The sequence below is a fragment of the Eptesicus fuscus genome, chromosome 10 (assembly GCF_027574615.1).
Source record: "Eptesicus fuscus isolate TK198812 chromosome 10, DD_ASM_mEF_20220401, whole genome shotgun sequence".
Lineage (NCBI taxonomy): Eukaryota > Metazoa > Chordata > Mammalia > Chiroptera > Vespertilionidae > Eptesicus > Eptesicus fuscus.
Window position 1 is genome coordinate 73,851,300 of NC_072482.1, and position 21,781 is coordinate 73,873,080.

General features: G+C 40.3%; 1 protein-coding gene across 2 annotated transcripts in view; it reads left to right on the top strand.

Moving 5' to 3' along the window:
* The window catches only part of MAP3K5 (mitogen-activated protein kinase kinase kinase 5), a 170,111-nt gene extending 149,409 nt beyond the window's left edge, over positions 1 to 20,702 (top strand). For both annotated transcript variants that reach the window (XM_008162042.3, XM_028141508.2), the window contains 6 exons: positions 1,545 to 1,650; positions 9,257 to 9,500; positions 14,879 to 14,991; positions 15,671 to 15,780; positions 18,966 to 19,042; positions 19,718 to 20,702. In XM_008162042.3, the coding sequence (XP_008160264.2) occupies positions 1,545 to 1,650; positions 9,257 to 9,500; positions 14,879 to 14,991; positions 15,671 to 15,780; positions 18,966 to 19,042; positions 19,718 to 19,790 (723 nt within the window). In that variant the 3' untranslated portion in view covers positions 19,791 to 20,702. The remainder of the gene's footprint in view (positions 1 to 1,544; positions 1,651 to 9,256; positions 9,501 to 14,878; positions 14,992 to 15,670; positions 15,781 to 18,965; positions 19,043 to 19,717) is intronic.
* The last annotated feature ends 1,079 nt before the right edge of the window (positions 20,703 to 21,781 follow it).

The window sequence follows — 21,781 nt, forward strand, 5'->3', positions numbered from 1 at the left end:
GGACAGAGTCATTTTGATAGGATTTACTAGAGCAAGTGAGAACCGAGCCCTGACTCATTTTCTTGGGAGTAACTACTGTGAGCAACTCCTCTGACCCACTCCCCTCTACCTGAGAGATTTTGATGAAGATGGAGCAAGGGAAGGAACTCCAGCTTTTAGTGCAGGATTGCAGCGAGGTCCCCTCCCCAGAGAATTATTAGAAAAGTAGCCTCTTTTCTTAGAGGCCAGTGTCAACCAGTAATTAGTGGAGTTAATCCACATTTTAAATAAGCGATAAAGGTTATTCTAAAAAGGTAATGCATATAGTTTAAGCATACAGTGGAATATTGTTTACCCTTAAAAAGGTAGTTCTCACATATTACACTAAGTGAAATAAGCCAGTCACAAAAATACTGTATGATTCCACTTACATGAGCTACCTAGAGTAGTCATATTCATGGAGACAGGAAGTACAGTGGCGGCTGCCAGGGGCTGTGGGGAGAGGGCAATGTGGAGTCATTGTTAATGGGTACGGAGTTTCCGTTTTGCAAGATGAAAAGGGTTCTGGAGATGGACAGTAGTGATGGTAACACAACAGTGTCAATATACTTAATGCCACTGAGCCAAACACTTAGAAATAGTTAAGATGGTAAATTTTATGTTATGTTTATTTTACACAATTTTTTAAAAGGAAAGTAATGTGTATATCTATTTCAGTGTCTATTTAAATGTGTGAGCCTGGCCGGCATGGCTCAGTGGTTGAGCATTGACCTATGAACCAGGAGGTCAATATTCAATTCTCGCTCAGGGCATGTGCTTGAGTTGCAGGCTCGATTCCCAGTAGGAGGCGTGCAGGAGGCAGCCAATCAATGATTCTCATCACTGATGTTTCTATCTCTCTCTCTCCCTCTCCCTTACTCTCTGAAATCAATAAAAGTATATTTTTTAAAAATAAAGAAATGTGTGAAATATTACTGCTCAGTTTAAAAAGGTGCCCTTACAGCAGAGAGCTTTAATGTGAACAGCTTTTCTGGAGTGTTGTAACAGATTATTCCCATTTGCAGAGATGTAAAGAACTGGGGGAAGGAAACCAAGGCATGCACTGTGGCAAGTATGTAGGTAGCACATACACGCTCATTTCTCCCCTTTACCTGCCTTTTCAGGGCACCAGAGTATGGCGAAGCACTTGGTTGGATTAAACAGCAGGATCATAACATTTAAGAAAAGTGCTTATTTTTAAAAAGCCCCTCAGACTCCTTTCCCCCTAATCTCCTCCAACATCCAATCTGCAGACGTCATGAAAGGTGGAAGCTGCATGTTGTCTGTTCTAATAGAGCACCCTTCTCGTTTAACCAGACTGCCTTTCATTTAAATAATGTATCTCATTTGCTTACATGGGGTTCACTGAACTTTAAATTGAAGTGGCAGTTTTTCACGTGACATAAATTATTCACAACTCAAAAGTGAAGAGTCCTTTTTGTTATTTTGTTGATAAATCCAAATGCTTGCATCAGCTAGGTTATTTGCAATTAAAAATTAATCAAAATGTCACTCTCTTTCTTCAGGTGAATAAAGTTCTTCGGAATCATAACATCAAGCCACACTGGATGTTTGCTTTAGACAGTATCATCCGGAAGGCAGTGCAGACAGCCATTACCATTCTGGTTCCAGGTCAGAAACACTTAATTACTTTGTAAATATTTAGTGTTTGATGTTTTATATTACTGTTCATCTATCATTTATGGTGTCTCCTTTCTGCGTTTAAGACCAGACTAACCCGGTTAGCCTTCTTTTTTATTAATCTTCTCAGTCAGCCAATGTCACTTATTTAGGGCATGCAGTCTGAGCCATGGTCCAGCAAGCAGAAGGTTTACTGCGAGTGAGGAAGACTTGCTTCCTTGTCTTTAAAGAGCATGTTTGGATATGAAGAGAAAGAAAACTATACAAGTGACCCAAATACATGTGCATTTCAATATACAGGTATCTGTGCTCAGAAAACACATAAGCACATTCCTGTGTCATCTTTACCAGATTCCCAAACCTGCCGTTGCCTTGAATGATATAAAGAGTCCTTTGGGATTACAGCTCTCAGAGCTCCTCCCAGGCTGAGTTGAGACTCTCCTGGAGAGAAAGCCCAGCAATCTGATTGTAATCCAATTCCCAGGTCATTTTGACACACAGCCAGGTTTGGAAAGTGCTGGTCTATGTTTGCAGTGAGATACAAAAGGGGCAATGTTGAGTGAGGCAAACTTCCAAAGGGTTTTGATAGTCTACGCAATAATAAAAGATTTTAAGCAAATCTCTCACTGTGTGTGTGTGTGTGTGTGTGTGTGTGTGTATGTGTATAGATAGATTTTTAGATACATAAATTGGAAGCGTGTTCTATTGTACAATTTGTACATATATTTTAAAGCATTCTAAAGTAGACATTTTAAAAGGTAAGTATAAACTATTTTAAAGTTTAGATTACTTATAAACGGTTCTGAGAACTTTTAAGTCACCATTAACACTTCCAAGTTGTGGAAGTTCCTCTCTTCTCTCAGAATGCCTGTTTGACTTGAGAGTGAGGGCACCAGTGTCAATCTTGATATTAAACATTAGTAAGCATTCATTTCTTTCTTATGTAAGAAATGTCCCTCGTACCTTGGCATCCCTGCACCTTTGCATTCTCCAGGCCTCAGACTCCTGACCTACCACAAAGTCTAAATTAGGCTCTTTGTTATTCTCTCTCCTTGGAAATGTTTTTCCCCATTTGTGACATTTGCCACAATCTGAAACTACTTTTATTTTCTTGTCTACTGGCTGATTCCTGCACCAGAGAGCAACTGTGTCCATTTTATTCTTTTCTGTGCTGAGCATATTGTCTAGCACAGTGTCTGGAAAGCAGGAGACCCCTGAAAAATATTGCTTGAAACAATAAGTAAATGAGTTTCACATGATTATAACAAACTGGAGGGGCCCGATGCCGGCACCAGCTTCCAGCACCCGGGACCTGGGCTGGCTTCCCTCCAGCCCCGGCTTTGTCCTTCGTCCAGAATGATGTCCAGAAGGATGTCCGGTCTAATTAGCATATTGCCCTTTTATTATTATAGATTAGAGTAAAAATGTTACATAACTTAGAAAAAAATCCAGTGAGGTTTTGAAACACTTGACTAGCATTTGGATGTGAACCTAAGGAATGTAAAGCTAATGTAAACCTAATGTAATGCTCTCAGGAAGTAAACATGTATTTATATTTAAAGGATTGAATTGGGATAAACTTGGATGTGAGGGATGTACTATAAAGGAATTACATACTCAAAAGTACAAGGGGTGAAAGGGAATAGGCATGTATCAGTAAAAGGTACGTATAGGCCACGAGTGAAACGCACCAGTAACCTAAATTAAGAATGCCCTGCCCGGCCAGGTGTGACTCAGTGGTCAACCCAGGAACCAAGAGGTCCAAGGTTCAATTCCCAGTCAGGGTGCATGCCCAGGTTGTAAGCTCGATCCCCAGAAAGGGGCATGCAGGAGGCAGCCCTTCAATGATTCTCATCATTGATGTTTCTATCTCTCTCTTCCCTTTCTCTTCCTCTCTCTGAAATATATATATAAAATATATACGTGTGTATAAGTATATTTTAAAACAATGCCCAAATGAGGACAGGACAGATAGATTATACTTGGGAATAATTTAAATATCATATAAATTCAATGGACTGTATCCTGGAACTGAAAAAGAACGTCAGTGTAAAACCAGTGGAATCTCAATGAGGTTTGTAGTTTAGCCAATAGAATTGTGCCAATGTTAGTTTCCCCCTTTTGACAGATATAGCGATATAAGATGTATGAAAGGAGCAGGGTGGAAGGTATATGGGAATTCTTTGACTTATCTTTGCAACTGTTCTGTAAGTCTAAAATTCTTCCAAAACAGAAAGTTTGTAAAGCATACTGATTACCACAGTAAAGGTGAAATGCGGTGACATTTAGGGAAGGGATAGGGTGAGTGCAGAGAGGCCTGTCTCCTCCCATGGGTGTCCCGGTGATGGGCACTGCTTTACCCAACCCGTGTGTGGAACAGGCACTTCCTTTGTGAAAAGGGTTTGCTAAGGAAAGTGATTTGTCTTTCCACTGTGAAATTGGTGTCTTTGAGGCCCCTGGGAGTCTCAGATGACAATTGAAATTGCTGCGTGAAAGGATTTTTTTAAAGTGGAAATTTTAGAGGAGAATTCCATGGAGAAAGTATTTTTTATATTCCTCGCAGGATAGGGAAGACAATGTGTACTGTATACTAGCTGCCATTATGTAATTGATGGGTCTGTATGACAAGATGAACTGATTTTAAGCATTTGACGGTTCCATCAAATTTCTAAATGTCCCTATTTTGTTATACAGTTAAGATTCAAAGGAGCTACATTAAAAATGCCTGTCTTCATATTCTCCTGATAAAAATTCCTTTTAGGTGCCAAATTACTATAATTAACCTACCAAATTTTGAAAGACATGCTAAACAAAACAACAGATTTAAAAGTATGCCATCATGAACACATACATGTAGAGAGGACCCTGATCTTGGTTTCAAAACACCATCTACCTAATAAAAGAGTAACATGCTAATTGGCTGTACCTTTGTGACGCCCACCAGCCAATCAGGAGTGAGTATGCAAATTAACCCAACAAAGATGGAGGGTTGATTTGCATGTGCGCCCCCCCCCCCCCCCCCCCCGCTGCTCTGAGCAGCATAGGAAGGAGGAAAGGCGGCTCTGGCCAGAGCAAAGGCCCATTCTAGTTTCTTTAATAAAAGAAATCAGAGCTTCTTGGAGAAATGTTTGATTCAAGGCCTGTAGTGGGGGAAATTCAAGATGAATGTGGGACATCTTATGATGCCAAAAAGTAAGGAAGTGCCCCCAAAAGGAAGGATAGAGGCTGGCTTCTTGAAAGGACACTGGAAACAGCCTGAGGTGTTCCCAAAAGTCTAAGCCAGAGCAATTTGAGCAATAAAATAAAATGCATTGTATTATAGCCCATAGAATAAACTAAATATCCATGAGTCCATACTGCTATAAGTAATTGAATCCATTGATAAATATATGGAGAAGAAGGGCCAAGTCTTTGTTTTAGTAGAATTTCAATTAATAAGAGTAGAAGGAATGAGGGAAATAGAAAATTAGGCAAACACCACAGTAATAACAATTTCAGGCAAGAACCATTCATGGCTGCTAAGATCAGTAGTCAAAGGAGTGACGAGAAACAGGATATTTGAATGATCTCAGAGTATATCTCCCCACAAGATATTTACTAATTACAAAGGGAAAACAGTGACTTTACAGTGGAGGAACCTGGCAGACACCTTCTTTACCAAACGATCCAGGTAAACATCATAATAGTAAGATACATCAGCATCATGTACCTCCTAATGTGATGCACTTGGCACAGCATCACCTTTGTGCTATTCTTGCTAAAAATGCATAGCCTCAACCTAATCATGACAAGACGCTGGTGAACTGAAAATGACACAGTGCAAAATAACTGGCCAGGACTCCTGGTAAGTGTGGAGGTCATGGGAGATAAAGAAATAGGAGGTATCTGTCACAGATTGGAAGAAACTGAGGAAACTTGAGCACTGAATGCAGTGTGGGATCTTGGATCAGAAAAAGGACATCAGTGGGAAAACTGGTGAAGTTCAAATACGGTCTGTAGATTAGTTCATAGTATTGTATCAGTGTTGATTTCCTGGTTTTGGCGATAGCGTCAAAGCTATATAAGATGTCAGGTTAGGGCAAGCTGCTAAAGGGGATATGGGAAGGTTCTGTACTATTTTTGCAACTTTTTGATATTCTTGACTACTTCAAAATCAAAAGTAAAAAAATAAAAAAGTGCTCAATCTTCTTTCTTCCAAAAAGAGCACACAGAACAGAGAGTACAGTGCAAGTTCCTTAAGAGGTTTTTCTCAGGCTGTTTTCTCACGTGTCCTCAAGAATCAGCCCTTAGATGGCAGGCAACATCAAGTACAGGCTGCTGGTGGTGACCAGATGGAGAAATGCTGGTATAGAGACCATGTTGGCAGTGCTTAGGCAGAGAGAACTGATAATGCAGGCATACTTCCTATATTAACAATAATTTTTAAACCTGCTGAGACACTTGATACTACCAGTTGTTAAGCTGAATCAGTCATGTGACCCATGTCCACATGAATGCAAACCGACCAGCATTCTATACCATATGAGGATCTTAATGTAGGTATCATACCCTGTGCACTGACAAGTATTATGATTTTATTTGGCATCAAAAGTACCCTGTGTTAAAGCAGGTTGCTCTAATTATTTTCCTCTGGGCAAACACCAGTTGGGTTGGGGTGGGGTGGGGTGGGGTAGGGAGGTGGGGATAGTGTTGTTGCTTAATCCCCTCTTGTTGTTCTGGAAATGCACTGGCTCTAGTTTCCCACACATGAATTAATCACCGTCCACTTGTTACAGTCCTCCCTCCCTCCCCACTCCCCACTCCCAGTCCCTGCCTTTCTCCTGGCACTTGGCTCTCTCCTGACAGTCCACTCTGCTCTCCTTTCTTCTCAGAGGCCTCTGGGCTACCATTTGAGCTTCCTTCTCTCTAAAGCCTCTCCCTCTCTCTCCACCAGCCAAGACTTTCCCCTTCTCCAGACCCTGCTTAGGCCCTCTTCCTCCAGGAATCCACCAGAGAGTAAGCCACCACTAGCTTTAATTATTGCAAAAGTGCTTTATTTGCCCCTTAGCACTCTTAATACATGCACACAGGAGTTATATATGTAACTAGGTCTATACCTGAGGCCATCTAAGATATTTTTGGCTGTATTAATTAGTACTTAAAATTTCATTGTTACCGTTGTACATGCTCGTATGGCTCTCTTGTATATTCACCCTAGTTTTCCTTTTAGCTTGTTATTTCTGGGGACAAGGACCAGATGCTGTATCTCATTTGGATATTTTACAATGTGTTGAAAGACCAAAATAACAAATTTTCTACTTCAAATTGAGATAATTTTTTAGTCATACATAAAATGATAATTTATGATAATTTAAAATATATAGCGTTAAGGAAATATAAGGGATATTTAATTATCAGAAATTTTCCCTCCCAAAAGGTATAGTCAACAGGATTATAAAACTTTAATTGTTTTAAAATTTTCAGTTAGAGACCATAAAAGGAATTTAAGAATAATTTTAGAAAAAATTAAAAGGCCTAATCTTATGTTCTAATTTAATCTAGAACTCTACTTTTTAAGATTATTTTTAAAGTAAAATATGTTTTCATTATTTTGTTGCCTTCTTAAATACAGATAATCTAGAATAACTCTTCCATTCTGCCAACATTTTTTGAGAGGCTAATATGCCTTGGCCTCCAGACTAGATGCTGGGTTTACAAAGTAAAACACTTGATTTCGAGTCACTCCTACTGTAGATGAATTAGGAAATGGAATTTTGGAAAGAGAATTTGGAAATTGATAATGCAGAAAGCAGAGTAGAGGTGGATTTTGGTAAACCTTAAAAGATAAAGGGCACGGATGTGGAGAAATTGGAACCTTTATTTGGGGTTGTAAGATGGTGCAGCCACTATGGAAAACAGTGGTGTCTCCTCAAAAAATTAAAAATAGAATTACCATATGATCCAGCAATTACTTTTCTGAGTATATATCCAAAAGAATTGAAAGCAGGATCTCAGAGTTATTGTACAGCCAAGTTCACAGCAGCATTATTCACAGTAGCCAAGAGGTGGAAGAGGTGGAAGTGTCCATTGACAGATGAATGGATAAAGAAGATGTGGTACATACATACAGTGGAATATTATTCACCTTAAAAGGAAGGAAATTTCAACACACACTACAACATGGATGAACCTTAAGGACATTATGCTAAGTGAAATAAGCCCATCTCAAAAAGACAAATACTGTATGATTCTAATTATATGAGGGATCTATAGTAATCAAATTCATAGAAACAGAAAGTAGAATGGTGGTTGCCAAGGATATGGGGCAGGGGGAAATTGGAGAGTTGTTTAATGGGTATAGCGTTTCAGTTTTGTAAGATAAAAAAGTTCTGGAGAATGGTTGAACAACAATATGGATGTACCCAACACTACAATTTGTACACTTAGAAATGGTGAAAATGGTAAATTTTGTGTCATGTACTTTTTAACCTTCAAAAAAGTAAAAAAATAAATAAATAGAGAGAGATAAAAGAAGTCAGGGCTACATAAACTTGACCCTAAGAAGGGCACTCTGGTTTTTGTTATGAAAAACAGTGAGTTCCTGTTTTGATTGTTGAATTTAAGTGCCTGCCCAACAGGAATATCTAGGAGGTGTTGGATGTAACAGGATCAGGGCCAGAAATATACTTTGTTATCCCCACATTACAAGTATTTAACCTTCATAGATTTTAATGAGCTCACCCATATAGAGTAAATAGAAACATGAAAAAGTGAAGGGTAGATTTCCAAGTTCCAGCTTTTAAAGGCAGGTCGTAGGCAAAAAGGCTCTGAAGAAGAGAAGCAGCAGCCAAAGATTTCGAGGAAGGTACTATACACAGGTCAGGTAAGGTAAGGAGAGTTACCTAGAAGATTTGGCAACCACTGAGCCTCTGGTTGTCTTGCCAGAGTGGCTGTATTGGAGTGGTGGGATGGGGTCTTCATCACTCCCTCCAGAGCCCTCTCCCCCACACATCTGTGGTTCATGGATTCTTGGGACAGACTTCAGGGTGTCTGTGAGCCCTCAGAAAATCTAGGCAAAATGTGGTATGAATGTGCTTTTCTTTTGGGGAGAACCTCTGTGGCTTTCAGATAGTCTTGCTAAAGGGAATATAAGCATGTGGCATTTTCAGTAGCCCCCTACTATCCCCTTACATTTTGACTGTTACAGGCAAAAAACATTATGTGTACTTACTTTTGTTTAGATCATCTCTCTATATCTGTTTCCTCATTTCTGAGTTAGTAATTGCCAGATATCATATAATCTAAAAAAATGAATTCTACTTGTATAAATAAATTTTTCTGTTTTTATATAAGTGCCTTTCTGATTTTAGCATTTATCTTATGTGCAGTGTGAATATTTCTTCTTTTTGAGTTAAATCATTGATTTTATATATCTTGTGAATTTTGTAAATTCACTGGCAGAACAAACCTGAATTACTGCACAGAAATCCATCCTCACTTTTGGAAAATCAGTTTGGAATGTAAATCTTATTGACAGCAGGGGAGATGACATCCATGTCTTAAGAAAAGGCAGTCGGTCATGTTTTAATAACACTGTTGTTGATATTATGCTTGACAGAACTGAGGCCACATTTTAGCCTTGCATCTGAGAGTGATACAGCAGATCAAGAAGACTTGGATGCAGAAGATGACCATGAGGAACAGCCTCCAAATCGAATTGTCCGAAGACCTCATGCCATCCTTGAAGATGCTGTGGCTACCTCAGGGGTGAGCACGCTCAGTTCTACTGTATCCCACAATTCCCAGAATGCTCACCGATCACTGAATGTACAGCTTGGAAGAATGAAAATAGAAACTAATAGGTAAGTCCTATTCTGACACGGGTAGGTTTCTTTTTTCTGACTTTAAGTGCTTGTGTTTTGGGTCTACTTTACAGTTTGGTCCACAGAAAATACAAAATATGATTCCTTTAGCCCATCCATGTAAACTTGATTTAAAGCCTTTCTTTGTGAGAGAGAGAGAGAGAGAGAGAGAGAGAGAGAGAGAGAGAGAGAGAGAGATTTATTTTAGTCTCTTTAGTCAAATACATTTTCTGTTTCTACCAATTCAAGCCCCCTGTTTTATCACCCACTGCACTGAGGCTTTTGGAGTCACTTTGGTGTAACCTCATGGACTGCCTTGGACACAGACTCAGAGCAGCATGTGCCGTCCAACAGATAGCTGAAAGACAGACAGAAAGCCCGTGTTCTTCAAAGCCCAGGATTTGGAATATCAAGTTCTTTCAGGAGAGGAAGGTCTCTGTTCTTGAGGAGATAAAACTAATGGTGCAAAAGCTTTGCATTTTAGAACCTTAAAAGGATGATCAGTTGACTACATGTGTGATTCTATTTTATTTTTAATATGGTGTGTCATATCTGTTTAATTTTTCTTTGGAGTTTGATAACATAGAACCTACATGATCAGGTTATTAAGTGAACAGTAAATATTTCCTGTTCTTCACAGATGTTGGCACAGTTCAAGGTCTGACTCTTGATGATTTATAGCTTCCTGTGCCAGCTACAGTTGACATGTGGGCAACTGGGATTACAGTGAAAAAAATATTTTTTTGTTTTTAGCAAATCAATAGAAGTTGTTCAAATATTTAGAAACCTTAGTTGAAAATTCTAATTGTTCACCAGGGAGGTAAAACATGTATTTCTGCTCATAAGTTTATGTTTCTAAGGTTAAGCTTGAATACCAAGCTTAATACAAGTAGTGCAAAACTCATCCTATATTTAGAAACATGAATTGTGGTTGCACGATTAAGTAACTCCATACATATCTTCCGTGACGTGCATATAGAAATCCTTCTGAATAAAGGGAAAGTGGCTTTCAGACTGCCATACCCCAATCTTGTCCTTGGAGGTTTTCCCCAGCTCTTTACTTGCCATCTCTACTGCTTAATAGAAAAGAGTTTGAGTCTTTTTGACCTTTGACATGTCTGTCTAAATCATTGTATCCCTTATTTCCTCCTTTTCTCAAGTAATAAATAATCCAATTAGGATACTGAGTCAGTTACAGTAGGTAGTAACTTCAGTCACTTCTCTTTAGTTGACTCTCTGTCCTCCGATCCTGAATGGAGTTGGTTTCTATACCCCTTACTGATCTCCGGAGGGGAAAGTTCACTCATTACTGTTTTGGTCCAGCCACCCACCCCACTCTGCCCTTGGCTTCCAGTCAGAATTTTACAGACAGTAAAGCTACTTTATTTACCAATGAGCTGGTATATTTGCTCCCCTGGCCCTAAAACCTTCTGTCTACAGAACTGAGCTTATGTCAATAGAACCTGCCTCTCCTAAATTAAATGTAGCCATTTCTGTCTCTCCTTCGCCCATCTGCGTTTCCTGTCTTACCACCCTGTCCCCGCCCTCTGTCCACCATGCTTGTGCCATCTGCAGTCCCCAAGGGCTGCTCTTTGCCAGCCGCCTTGTTCAAGGCCTCACCCATTTTCTGAGGGTATCAGCTAGCTGAAGGCCTGCTGCCCACATCTGCCCATCTCTGTAAAAAGGCTCAGCTTTGCCACATTTCTTTATTGCATTAGGAGGAATTGCATTTTTCACAAAAGCCCACACAGTTATGCTTTTTCGCTACATATTTACACTTAAATCAGGATTATCAGCCTCCTTTATCTTTTTCTAGGAATATCTCCCACAGCTTCTCCATCACCCCCGGAAAAGTGAGCCGAGGCCCAACATTCACTTCACATGATTAAAGAGAGGGCAGCTGCTGTGGCACAAGTCCTAAGCAACGGCAGTAAGGGACTGGTCATGTCTATACCGGCCCTTTGTTTTTCAGTTGAATATTACCTGATATATTGGGGTACATTTATTGCAAAACAAGCTTAGAAAAAGTGTTTTTAGGAAAGGTTGTAGCCCTCATGTTAGAAATCTTATATTTAGGACAACGATTTTCAACCTTTTTCATCTCATAGCACACATAAACTAATTACTGAAATTCTGTGGCACACCAAAAAATAGGTATAATTTTGAATCATTCACACCAGACAGCTGTTGTTGTGTTGGCTGTTGTTACTTAATTTGACAGGCTAAGGGAAAACAGGTTAGTGCCCCTGACTAAATAGTCAGGTATTGCATGTGTTAAAAATTTTCACAGCTGGCCAGTTGAGTCACTGCGTTAGGATAATTACTGATGAAAGTAAATCAGGTTTATCCAGCTCTTGATTATTAGGTCAATAATACTAAATGGGAAAAGTAACAAAATGGCCTTAGAATTTATGTTTTAGGTTAACATAAAAACATTCAAATCTGTAAAGAATTTTTGTGAGTTTATTTGAGCCAAACTGTCGAAAATTGCTGGGGAAGTAGAATCTCTCTGTGTATTGGGATAATGCTTCAGAGAATGGCGGTTTTTCATCTACTTTTATACATTGCAATAAAAGAAGATGTAGATGGGTTACATGAAATCTATTGGTGATAGATTAGAGAGGCGGGAGAAAGCAAAGGGGGGGACCTCTGGGATTGGATAAAAAGTAAAATGATAGACACATACTTAGGTGGGTGCAGGATAGTTAAAAGTCAACAATTAATATGATAACAATAACAATGAAGGAATGTATGGCCCCTGTCTTGGTGCCAAGGGCATTTGGTTGTGGCTTGAGGGGTCTGGAAAAAAGGGAAGTTCAAGTTACCCTGACATTTCAAGGATATGTTATCATAGGTGCAAAAAGACAGATAGGCTCAGTTAAGGTAAAGGTTGACCTTGTCAGGGAAGATACGGGCCTAGAAGGTGACTAACCACCATAACTGCTTCTAGTTAACGTTTAATTTCAGACCATCCTTTGTGGTTACTTTAGGTCTGAGTTTGCAAGACTGCCATGCAGGCCTCCCCTGAGCTTGTCAGGTTAGCAAGTGGCCCCTTTTCGTCCACATTTACTTACATTTAAACATTTGCTTACATAAAATGTCCTGACGATAATTAACTTCACACAGAGAGGTGGGACAGTAATGAATTTAGTTCAAATGTAACTCAGGAGGAGCTGAATGGTTTTCTAATTTTCCTATTCTACAATTCTGGAATTACCTGTCCCCACCCATCCGAGTTAAAAAAGTTCACAGATCCTTGCCAAACTTCTGGAAGGGGGGCAGCAAATGCCTTGGTTTCTAAGGATTTTCCTACTGATGGTACTGAAGACAAAGTAAAAATAAAACTTATGGACTGGATATAGCTGAAAATAAATAATTTTGAGAGATGGATTTGGGACAAATGAGGTGGCCTATCAATACGTTGCTTCCAATGTTAGGTTCTAGTTTTAAAGATAAAAAGGAAAAAATAGAGTCTGGATAACCATTGGTTAGATTCTAGAAAGTTTCACTGTGCTCTTTGAGGAAACAATAAGAATATACCATCACTATTCCATACATGTAGATGAGCAAGGAAGACAAAAATATATACCAGATCAAAAAATTGCCAAGTTAAAAATTCATATTGAGCTTACTATCCATTTCTTTGAATATCATTCCTGTCAGCGTAGATAAAAATCTCCCTTCATCCTTCCCTCCCTCCACTTTCAGTTCTTAATTCCGCCTAAGTGTTCACCGCTTACGGTAAATAACCTGTCTTCCTCACAGGCCTTCTCTGGCTGCCCCCACTTGTTTTCCTTTTATTTTGCCTCCCCTGCCTACTCCACAAGGTTCCGTTTTCCTACCGGAGGGCCACAGTTCTCTGTGTTCTGTTGCGGGTAGAGGAGGGGGGAGCCTGGAGGTCAGGAAAGAACCCCTCCTGAGCCCTGGGAGGGCTCTTTTCCAGGGCCTGAGACTGCAGCAGGCAACAGAATCGCCATTATTAAAGGCCCAGCATTTTAGCTACATTGTCTCATTTAATGCTCGCAGTCATTCTTCCAGGAAATTTTCCTTTTAACAAATGACAAAACTGAAGCCCAGCAGGGTGAAGTACAGGAAGTACAGGCTGAACCTGGACGTTCCCAGAGCTGTTATTCAGTTGCCCTCGGTCCATGGTCGGCAAACTGTGGCTCGAGAGCCACATGCGGCTCTTTGGCCCCTTGAGTGTGGCTCTTCCACAAAATACCATGGCCTGGGCCAGTCTATTTTGAAGAAGTGGCGTTAGAAGAAGTTTAAGTTTAAAAAATTTGGCTCTCAAAAGAAATTTCAGTTGTTGTACTGTTGATATTTGGCTCTGTTGACTAATGAGTTTGCCGACCACTGCCCTAGGTGCTGCCTTTCAGAACGTGATAGCTGATGCAGAAACAAAAGAATCTGGTCCTGAGTTAAATCTGTCAATGCTCAGAAAAGGAAATGCAGTTTTCTAAGAGCTGTAGTGTATGCAACAATTTATCCTGAAAATCTTATGGATAATTATATATCTTAAAATAATAATTCCTAATCTAAATTACTCAAAGATAGTTTTCTAAAAAATCAGAACATCTATCTTCATCACGTGGAACGTTTTGACAGAGAACAGTGTTAGAAAAGACAAGTATGTTACCAGTTGGCTCTCAGTTGCATGATGAACCTTCCATGGGTAAGGGCCATGGTATAAATGATACCTTAGTTTCTCCTTGTTTCTTTGGAAAATGCATTAGATGCCAACTAGGAACTGAATGTACCAGGAACACAGCTATCCTTTTACTCACTTCGCCACTTCCTTAGAAGGGAGAGGAATAATATAACAACCACAGTGATCAGTAACATTTATTGAATCATGTGCCAGATACTATAGGTGACCTCACCTATAGTTACTTCTCAAATATTCATAGTTTTAAAAAATGACTACCTTTCTCCTTTGCACTGATTATTGTATTATCCATATTGACCAACGTTTTTTGATAAGGGGCCATACATGTAAAATATAGGTCTGTTCAACTAAACATATATAGAGTATAATTTTTTTTGCCATTAATGGGCATAAAAGAAACAATAGGACAACATCTCTGAAGATTTGGTGGACAGTTGGGGGTGGAGGTTTTGAATTCTGGTCTGGACGCACACTCTTCTAGAGCTTTGCTGCTCAACATGGAATCTGTGGACCAGCAACAGGAGTACCGCCTGGGAGCTCCTTGGAAACGCAGAATCCCAGACCTCCCAGAGCTACTGGATCAGAATCTGCATTTCAATGAAATGCCAGGGGTGTCTGCTCACTGTAGCTTGAGAAGCCCTCGAATAGAAGGTCACTCTGGCTGCTCCAGCTTTATTATCTTGTCAATCACTATAATTTTCTTCTGCAGATTACTGGAAGCGTTGGTTCAGAAAGAGAAAGAATTACAAGCACTCCTTCATTATGCTATTGAAGAAAAGGACCAAGAAATTAAACACCTGAAGCTTAAGTCCCAACCAATAGGTGAATAAGAAAATTTTAAAGTAAAACTGTTCAACCAGGCTGCCACAGAAAGCAAAGCCAACAGGCAGTTTCATTTCATGGCTTAGTCAGCATCTGTTACTTGTACCACAATTACAAAGAGATTGCTTTTAATTCTTAATTATAGCAAGTTATCATTTCTTATAAGTGCAGTAAAAATAAGATGATTCATAGCCATCTTTTCCTGAAATTATAAATTATTGAGTAAATAGGGCTTTCCACTTTTTTCTTTATTCTTTTTAAAGATTTCATAATGAGATGACTAGAAGAAAATAATACTGTTTTTGTCATTTTTGCATTTGTATTCTGTGTATTCTAGCTTTTTTCATATTATTGCAAATAGTGGGAAAAGATTATTATAATTATCTGGTTAATTACACTCGTCTTAGTTGCATGAAAAACAGTACAATTTTGGTACACCAAGTTTATTCTAAGAAACTATAAAATTGATAAGAAAGTTAAAGGTGGGAGTATCATTACATTCTTGCTTCTGACTCTCCATTTCTTAGTAGATTAAATACTCTTTAAGCATTTTATTTATAGTTCATACTGCCAATCTTGATGGTTTTTATTAATTGTTTAGAGCAAAATCTTTTAAAGTATTAATGACCTCTCTTAGGTGAAGCTAAGAATGCTCCCTTTTCCCCCAATTCCCTCCTAGATATTCCTGGATCGCCTGCACATCGCTCAACTGCTGGCAGAAATACTGAAGATTCTAAACTTACTGACTGGCTGAGAGAAAATGGAGCTGATGAAGACACTATAAGTCAGGTAGAGGAAACTGTGGGACAAGCATTATTTCACTTCATTTCATAATGTTAAGTGTCCACTATATGCTAGGCACAGGGGATACACTAGTGAGCAACTCAGACCCCGAGCTGCCCTCCTAAGGCTTACAGACTAGGGTAGGCAGACAATCCTATATAATAAAAGGGTAATATGGAAATAGACCAAACGGCAGAACAACCAAACAACTAACCAGAGCATAATATGCTAATGATATGCTAAGGCTGCTCAACCGCTCGCTATGACATGCAATGACCACCAGGGGGGCAGATGCTCCGACTGGTAGGTTAGCTTGCTGCTGGGGTCCAGCCAATCAGGACTGAGTGAGATGGGCCAGACATGCCCTGGAGCCCTCCTGCGGTCTCTCCCCAGCCTGATCGTGCACTGGTGGGGTCCTTCAGCCTGACCTGCGCCCTCTCTCAATCCAGAACCCCTCAGGGGATGTCGGAGAGCTGGTTTCAGCCCGATCCCGCAGGCCACTCCCCTTGGGAGGGCACCAGACACAGGGCTCATGGCTGGTGAGTGCTGCTGCAGCAGCGCAAGCCTCTCCCGATCGGGACTGATTGGGCACCAGCCCATGGCAGGCACAATGGGGCTGGGATGAGTGGGAGCAGCAGGTAGGAGCTGCAGGCAGCATTGGACTATGGGTTTTGGCCCGATCCCTGCAGACCACCCAGAGAGACCCTACCCATGCACAAATTCGTGCACCGGGCCTCTAGTAATCAAATAATTCCACAGATAAAAGTATAATGATTCTCTGGTAAATTCTGTAAAAGAAAGGTTATCAGATGTTATGAGACAGAGGGAGGGAGAGGTTGGGGAAGGTGCTTTGAGAAGGAATAAACTGGACCATCTATATGTATGTACTAGAGGCCTGGTGCACAAAAGTCGTGCATGGGGGGATGTGTCCCTCAGCCCAGCCTGCACTCTCTCCAATCTGGGACCCCTCGAGGGATGTCCAACTGCCTGTTTAGGCCCAATCCCAGTAGGATCGGGCCTAAACGGGCAGTTGGACATCCCTCTCACAATCCAGGACTGCTGGCTCCCAACTGCTTGCCTGCCTGCCTTCCTGATTGCCCCTAACTGCTTCTGCCTGCCAGCCTGATCACCCCTTAACCACTCCCCTGCCAGCCTGATTGATGCCTAACTGCTCCCCTGCCAGCCTGATTACCCCTAACTGCCCTCTCCTGAAGGCCTGATCACCCCTAACTGCCCTCCCCTGCAGGCCTGGTCCCCCCCAACTTCCCTCCTCTGCTGGCCTGGTCACCCCTAACTGCCCTCCCCTACAGGCTTGATTGCCCCCAACTGCCCTCCCTAGCAGGCCTAGTCCCTCCCAACTGCCCTCCCCTGCTGGCCATCTTGTGGCGGCCAGTTTGTGTCCACATGGAGGCAGCCATCTTGTGTGTTGGAGTGATGGTCAATTTGCATATTACTCTTTTATAAGATAGGATAGAGGCCTGGTGCACGGGTGGGGGCCAGCTGGTTTGCCCTGAAGGGTGCCCTGGATCAGGGTGGGGGTTCCCTTGGGGTTTGGGGCAGCCTGGGAGAGGGGCCTGTGGTGGTTTGCAGGCCGGCCATGCCCCCCAGTGACCCAAGCAGAGGCCCTGGTATTTGGGATTTATTTATCTTCTATAATTGAAACTTTGTACCTTGAGTGGAGGCCTGGGCCGGCCAGGGTGTGCAGGAAACTTGGCTTTCTCCACTGCCAGGGAAACCCCAGTCTGCTGTTCGCTCCGTGGCTGCAGCCATTTTTATTGGGATTTATTTCTCTTCTATAATTGAAACTTTGTAGCCTTGAGTGGAGTCCAGGGAGGGCCAGGGTGTGCGGAAAGCTTGGCTTCCTCCATTGCCGGGGAAACCCAAGCCTCCTGCTCACTCTGTGGCTGCAGCCATCTTGGTTGGGTTAATTTGCATACCCAATCCTGATTGGTTGGTGGGTGTGGCTTTGTGGGTGTAGCAGAGGTATGGTCAATTTGCATATTACTCTTTTATTAGATAGGATTGGACGGGCAGACAAGAAGGGGAAATCATTCAAGTGTAGAATATACAAACAATAATCTTTGTCATCTAGGACCCTTAAGGAATTTTATATTTTTGAATTGAAAATAATGAAAAGTGTTAAATCACAACAGAACTAAAATAATTTTCTCTTTTGTGTATTAACTTTTTAATTCTCTTGTGACATTATTAAACTCCACTGGGCATTGACTTTTTTATTGAAATATAATAAAATAGATCTATTTAATGGACTTATATCAGGAACACTTCCTGTATAAGCCATATTATATCTATAATAACCTAATTCTTCTCTGCTCCTTATGGACTTTGTAATCAGCCTGAATAGCATTTGTTTATGTTTAAGACTACATATGTGTATACACATATTCACACAATAAGAGGTTATATTTTTGTTATTTTATAGAAAGGGTCTCTTAATACATATTACATTGATTTCAGTTTTATATTTAAATCTTAAAAATAACTGTGAATAAAGATGTCTTTTCTTTTGACTTGATAATTTATTAGACCACTAAAATGTAGGGTCTCCTTAGAAATCTGCATTTAACAACTTACTGCTACATACATTTAAACAACTCTCTTGCCTATGGAAAGTAATGCATGCAATCAAGTTCTCCAAAATATCCCTCTTACTGGGACTCAGCTCTCAATTAAGGAGTAGCAACTGATAATCCTCTAAATCATTGCCCCCGTTTTTTAGAATTAAAATTAAAAGCTTCAGTTTAAATTCAGGACTCTGATTTTCTAAAAATTATTTGAAAGTACCTTTTATGAGACATGAAAAGTAAGTTCAGAATTAAGTGTAAGCACTACTTTTTCTGGAACACTTCTTATCTACTCGAGAAAAATAAAGTTACCCAGCAGCAAACCTCTTAAAGACAACCATTATCTTCTGAGCAGCACATGTAATTAGCCATTTAGAAATTCTGTTGCTTACACTCTTCCTGCATTTGTAAGTCATGGATGTATCTCTTTGTATTATTTTGTCATAGGGGGGAACTTTCTACTAATAATTCCAGAAGGTTATATTTTTAGTGGGTTTGCTTTTAAATTCATGTTTAATTATTGCCAATGTTTACATTATGGATAGAGTTTGCTATTAAAGGTGTATAAAGCATCTAATTTTTATGCATATATTACTTTATCCACAGTTCTTGGCTGAGGATTATTCACTAGTGGATGTTCTCTACTATGTTACACGTGATGACTTAAAATGCCTGAGACTAAGGTATCACTTTTCTTTCTGTTCAGTTGTCATGATGGCAAGAGTCCTGGGCTGAGATCAGGAAGTCTGGGTCCCTGCACTCCTGGGCCGACCTCTCAGGTTCTCATTTGCTCTGAGTAAACTGAGTTGGTTGGACCAGACTATTATTGAGAACCTTAGTAACCAATATTTCCGTATTAGTAAATGCAAATCAACTGGAAGAATATTTTTGATAATAATTCAGACTAAGACCATGCAGTTATTCTAAAGCTGCCTTAAACAAATCCCCCAATTTTGTTCATGATTGTACCGTACTTGGAAATATTAGGGTGGGGTGCGGATTTGCCATCTAAATACCTGGTATAATCTGATACAGTTTCCTGTAATAATTAATTTTTTTTAATCTGGCCAAGCATATGCATAATTTTCTCACACCAGCCCATCTTTGTCTAACAAAGACATTTCAAAAATGCTGAAAACCTTTTTGCTTTGGGACCTGGTAGATTGTGGGAGTGGAAAGGAAAGGCATGGAGGGATGATGAGAAAATATGTACAAAAAGAACACATAATGACGAATAAGACTTTGGGATCTTCATGTTCTGATCAGAGCAGTTTGAAAGCTAAGCAGTCACTTTTCTTTTACAAGGGCAGTGTTGGAATGAAGTGCTCCCTTCCCCATGTGCTTGTGTCTTTAAACAGGGGAGGGATGCTCTGCACACTGTGGAAGGCCATCACTGACTTTCGGGACCAGCAGAGAGACAAACAGACTTGACTGTCACTCCTTTGTTTCCAACCTCCCTGGAGAGTCTAACAATTAACACAGAACTGATCTTGGAAGGAGGGAGAATCCCAGGGAGAGGAGAAAGAAGCTGCACTTTAAACCCAGTATTTGTTTACTCATGTTAAAAAAAAAAAATAAGCAAAATACACTGAAATTTCCTAAATGCTTCTATTTCTATAATTCATAAGGACTTTTTGTAAGGACTCTCACTAGGATGTTTAGGATTATTTTACTCTAAACATTTTAATGGAAATATTTTGAACTCAGCAGCTACTGACTAGACTTCAGCCAAATGTTTATTTCACACAAAATGGATGTAACATTTCATGTGATTGTGCATCACTGGAACAAAACCAAAATGTGACCACAACTTTTTAGGTTTATGTGTGTTTGTAATATGCTCTAATAATCTGAGTAGAAATGCATAATTTCAATGGTTGCATAAAGTTTATGTTTTTTTTTAATATGCAGAATCTGAGCAATGGTTTATACTTATCTGTGTTAATTGTAATATTGATACATTTTGTAACTTAAGTTTCTGGCCTATAGTACATTGGTTTGAGTCATTTTTGTTACTACTGAACTGTACCAGTTGCACATGCCTGAATCATAGTAAAGTTAGCTTGTTCTAAAGCTATCCATTGTCTCATATTTACTTTAAAAAGTAAAAAAGACTATCAACATACTGTTTTGATAAATTCTAAATAATTCTCATTTTGTTTAGCCAAACTACTGTATTAAATTTCTAGTTGTTTCTTCAGCTATAACATTAAATAGAACCTGTCTTTTACTCAAGTAATCGAAGAAAACCTATATTCAGGTTCTTCCTCATGGCAACAGAGCGGTTAAGAAAGACGGAAAAGGAAAAAGAAAATAAAAGAAAGTCACTGTATTTTTCTCAAAGCCCTGAGTTATCTTGAATGACTATTGTGTATCTCAAGGGACCTACAAACAGCATCTCAGTGGAGAACACTGCCTTTTCTATCTCCTTAATTTCTCATATTGAGGGAAATATTTTATTTTAAGGTGAATATTATATTTTATAAGCCTGCCTGTATTAAAAGGATGAAGTCTGAAGTTCTTCGATGGATCAATGAGATAAACAAATTTCTTGAATACAGAGGAAACTGTTTAGTATGCAAGATAAAAATAATATAGAGCTGTTCACTTGGCCCATATGTAACAGTCTTTGATAAAACAGGAGTCATCTTTATTTCTTTTTCTTTTCTTTCTTTCTTTTCTTTTTTTTTCTTTTTTTCTGCAAAAAGCTTTATTGTTTCATTTGGTTCAGTGCATGGGAGAGGGCTTCAGGGTGGTTAAAAGAATGACTAGTAGTTTCAGGGAGAGGCTCAGGTAAAAGCCAGACGCCGGGAGAACACAGAGGGGCCTCTCAAAGGCCTCTGGGCTCCAGAGGCTCCTAAGTCATGCTTGAGGGTGAGCCCAGCCCAGCCTGGAGGCTGGCCAGCCTGGGGATGTTAGTCAGGTGTAGCCCATTTTCTCCTCACCCATAAAGTGGTTCTCAAGGAAGTCACAGAGAGTCTGTGGGCAGAACTCAGGGCCCGGTTCAGGGTCCTCTCCAAGGCCAGGGAAGCCTCCATGGCATCCTGAGTTTTGCCCAGTCACCTTGGGGAGGCTTCAGCACATCCTGGAAGAGAATGCGGCCAACATGCTGGTTTTGCAACTTTAAGAGACGCTCAGAGCCCTCGGCTTCTTCTCCATCAACTCGTGGACCCACGGCCTCGGCCTCGAGAGCCACATCGTTGGTGGAAATGGAAGCCCAGAGAGAGGCAGGTGTGGGAGGCCCGCAGATGCAGGTTGGCCGGGCAGTTGACCGCAGCCTCCACCCCAGTGGAATAATTCTGACGAATTTGGGAGCTCATGGTTGTTGGGCAATAAAGAGTTAAGGTAGAAAAAACAAGACAAAACAAAACAGTGTGTTGGCTGGTCTCCGAGGTGGTTCTGAAGGTGGTGACTGGATAAGA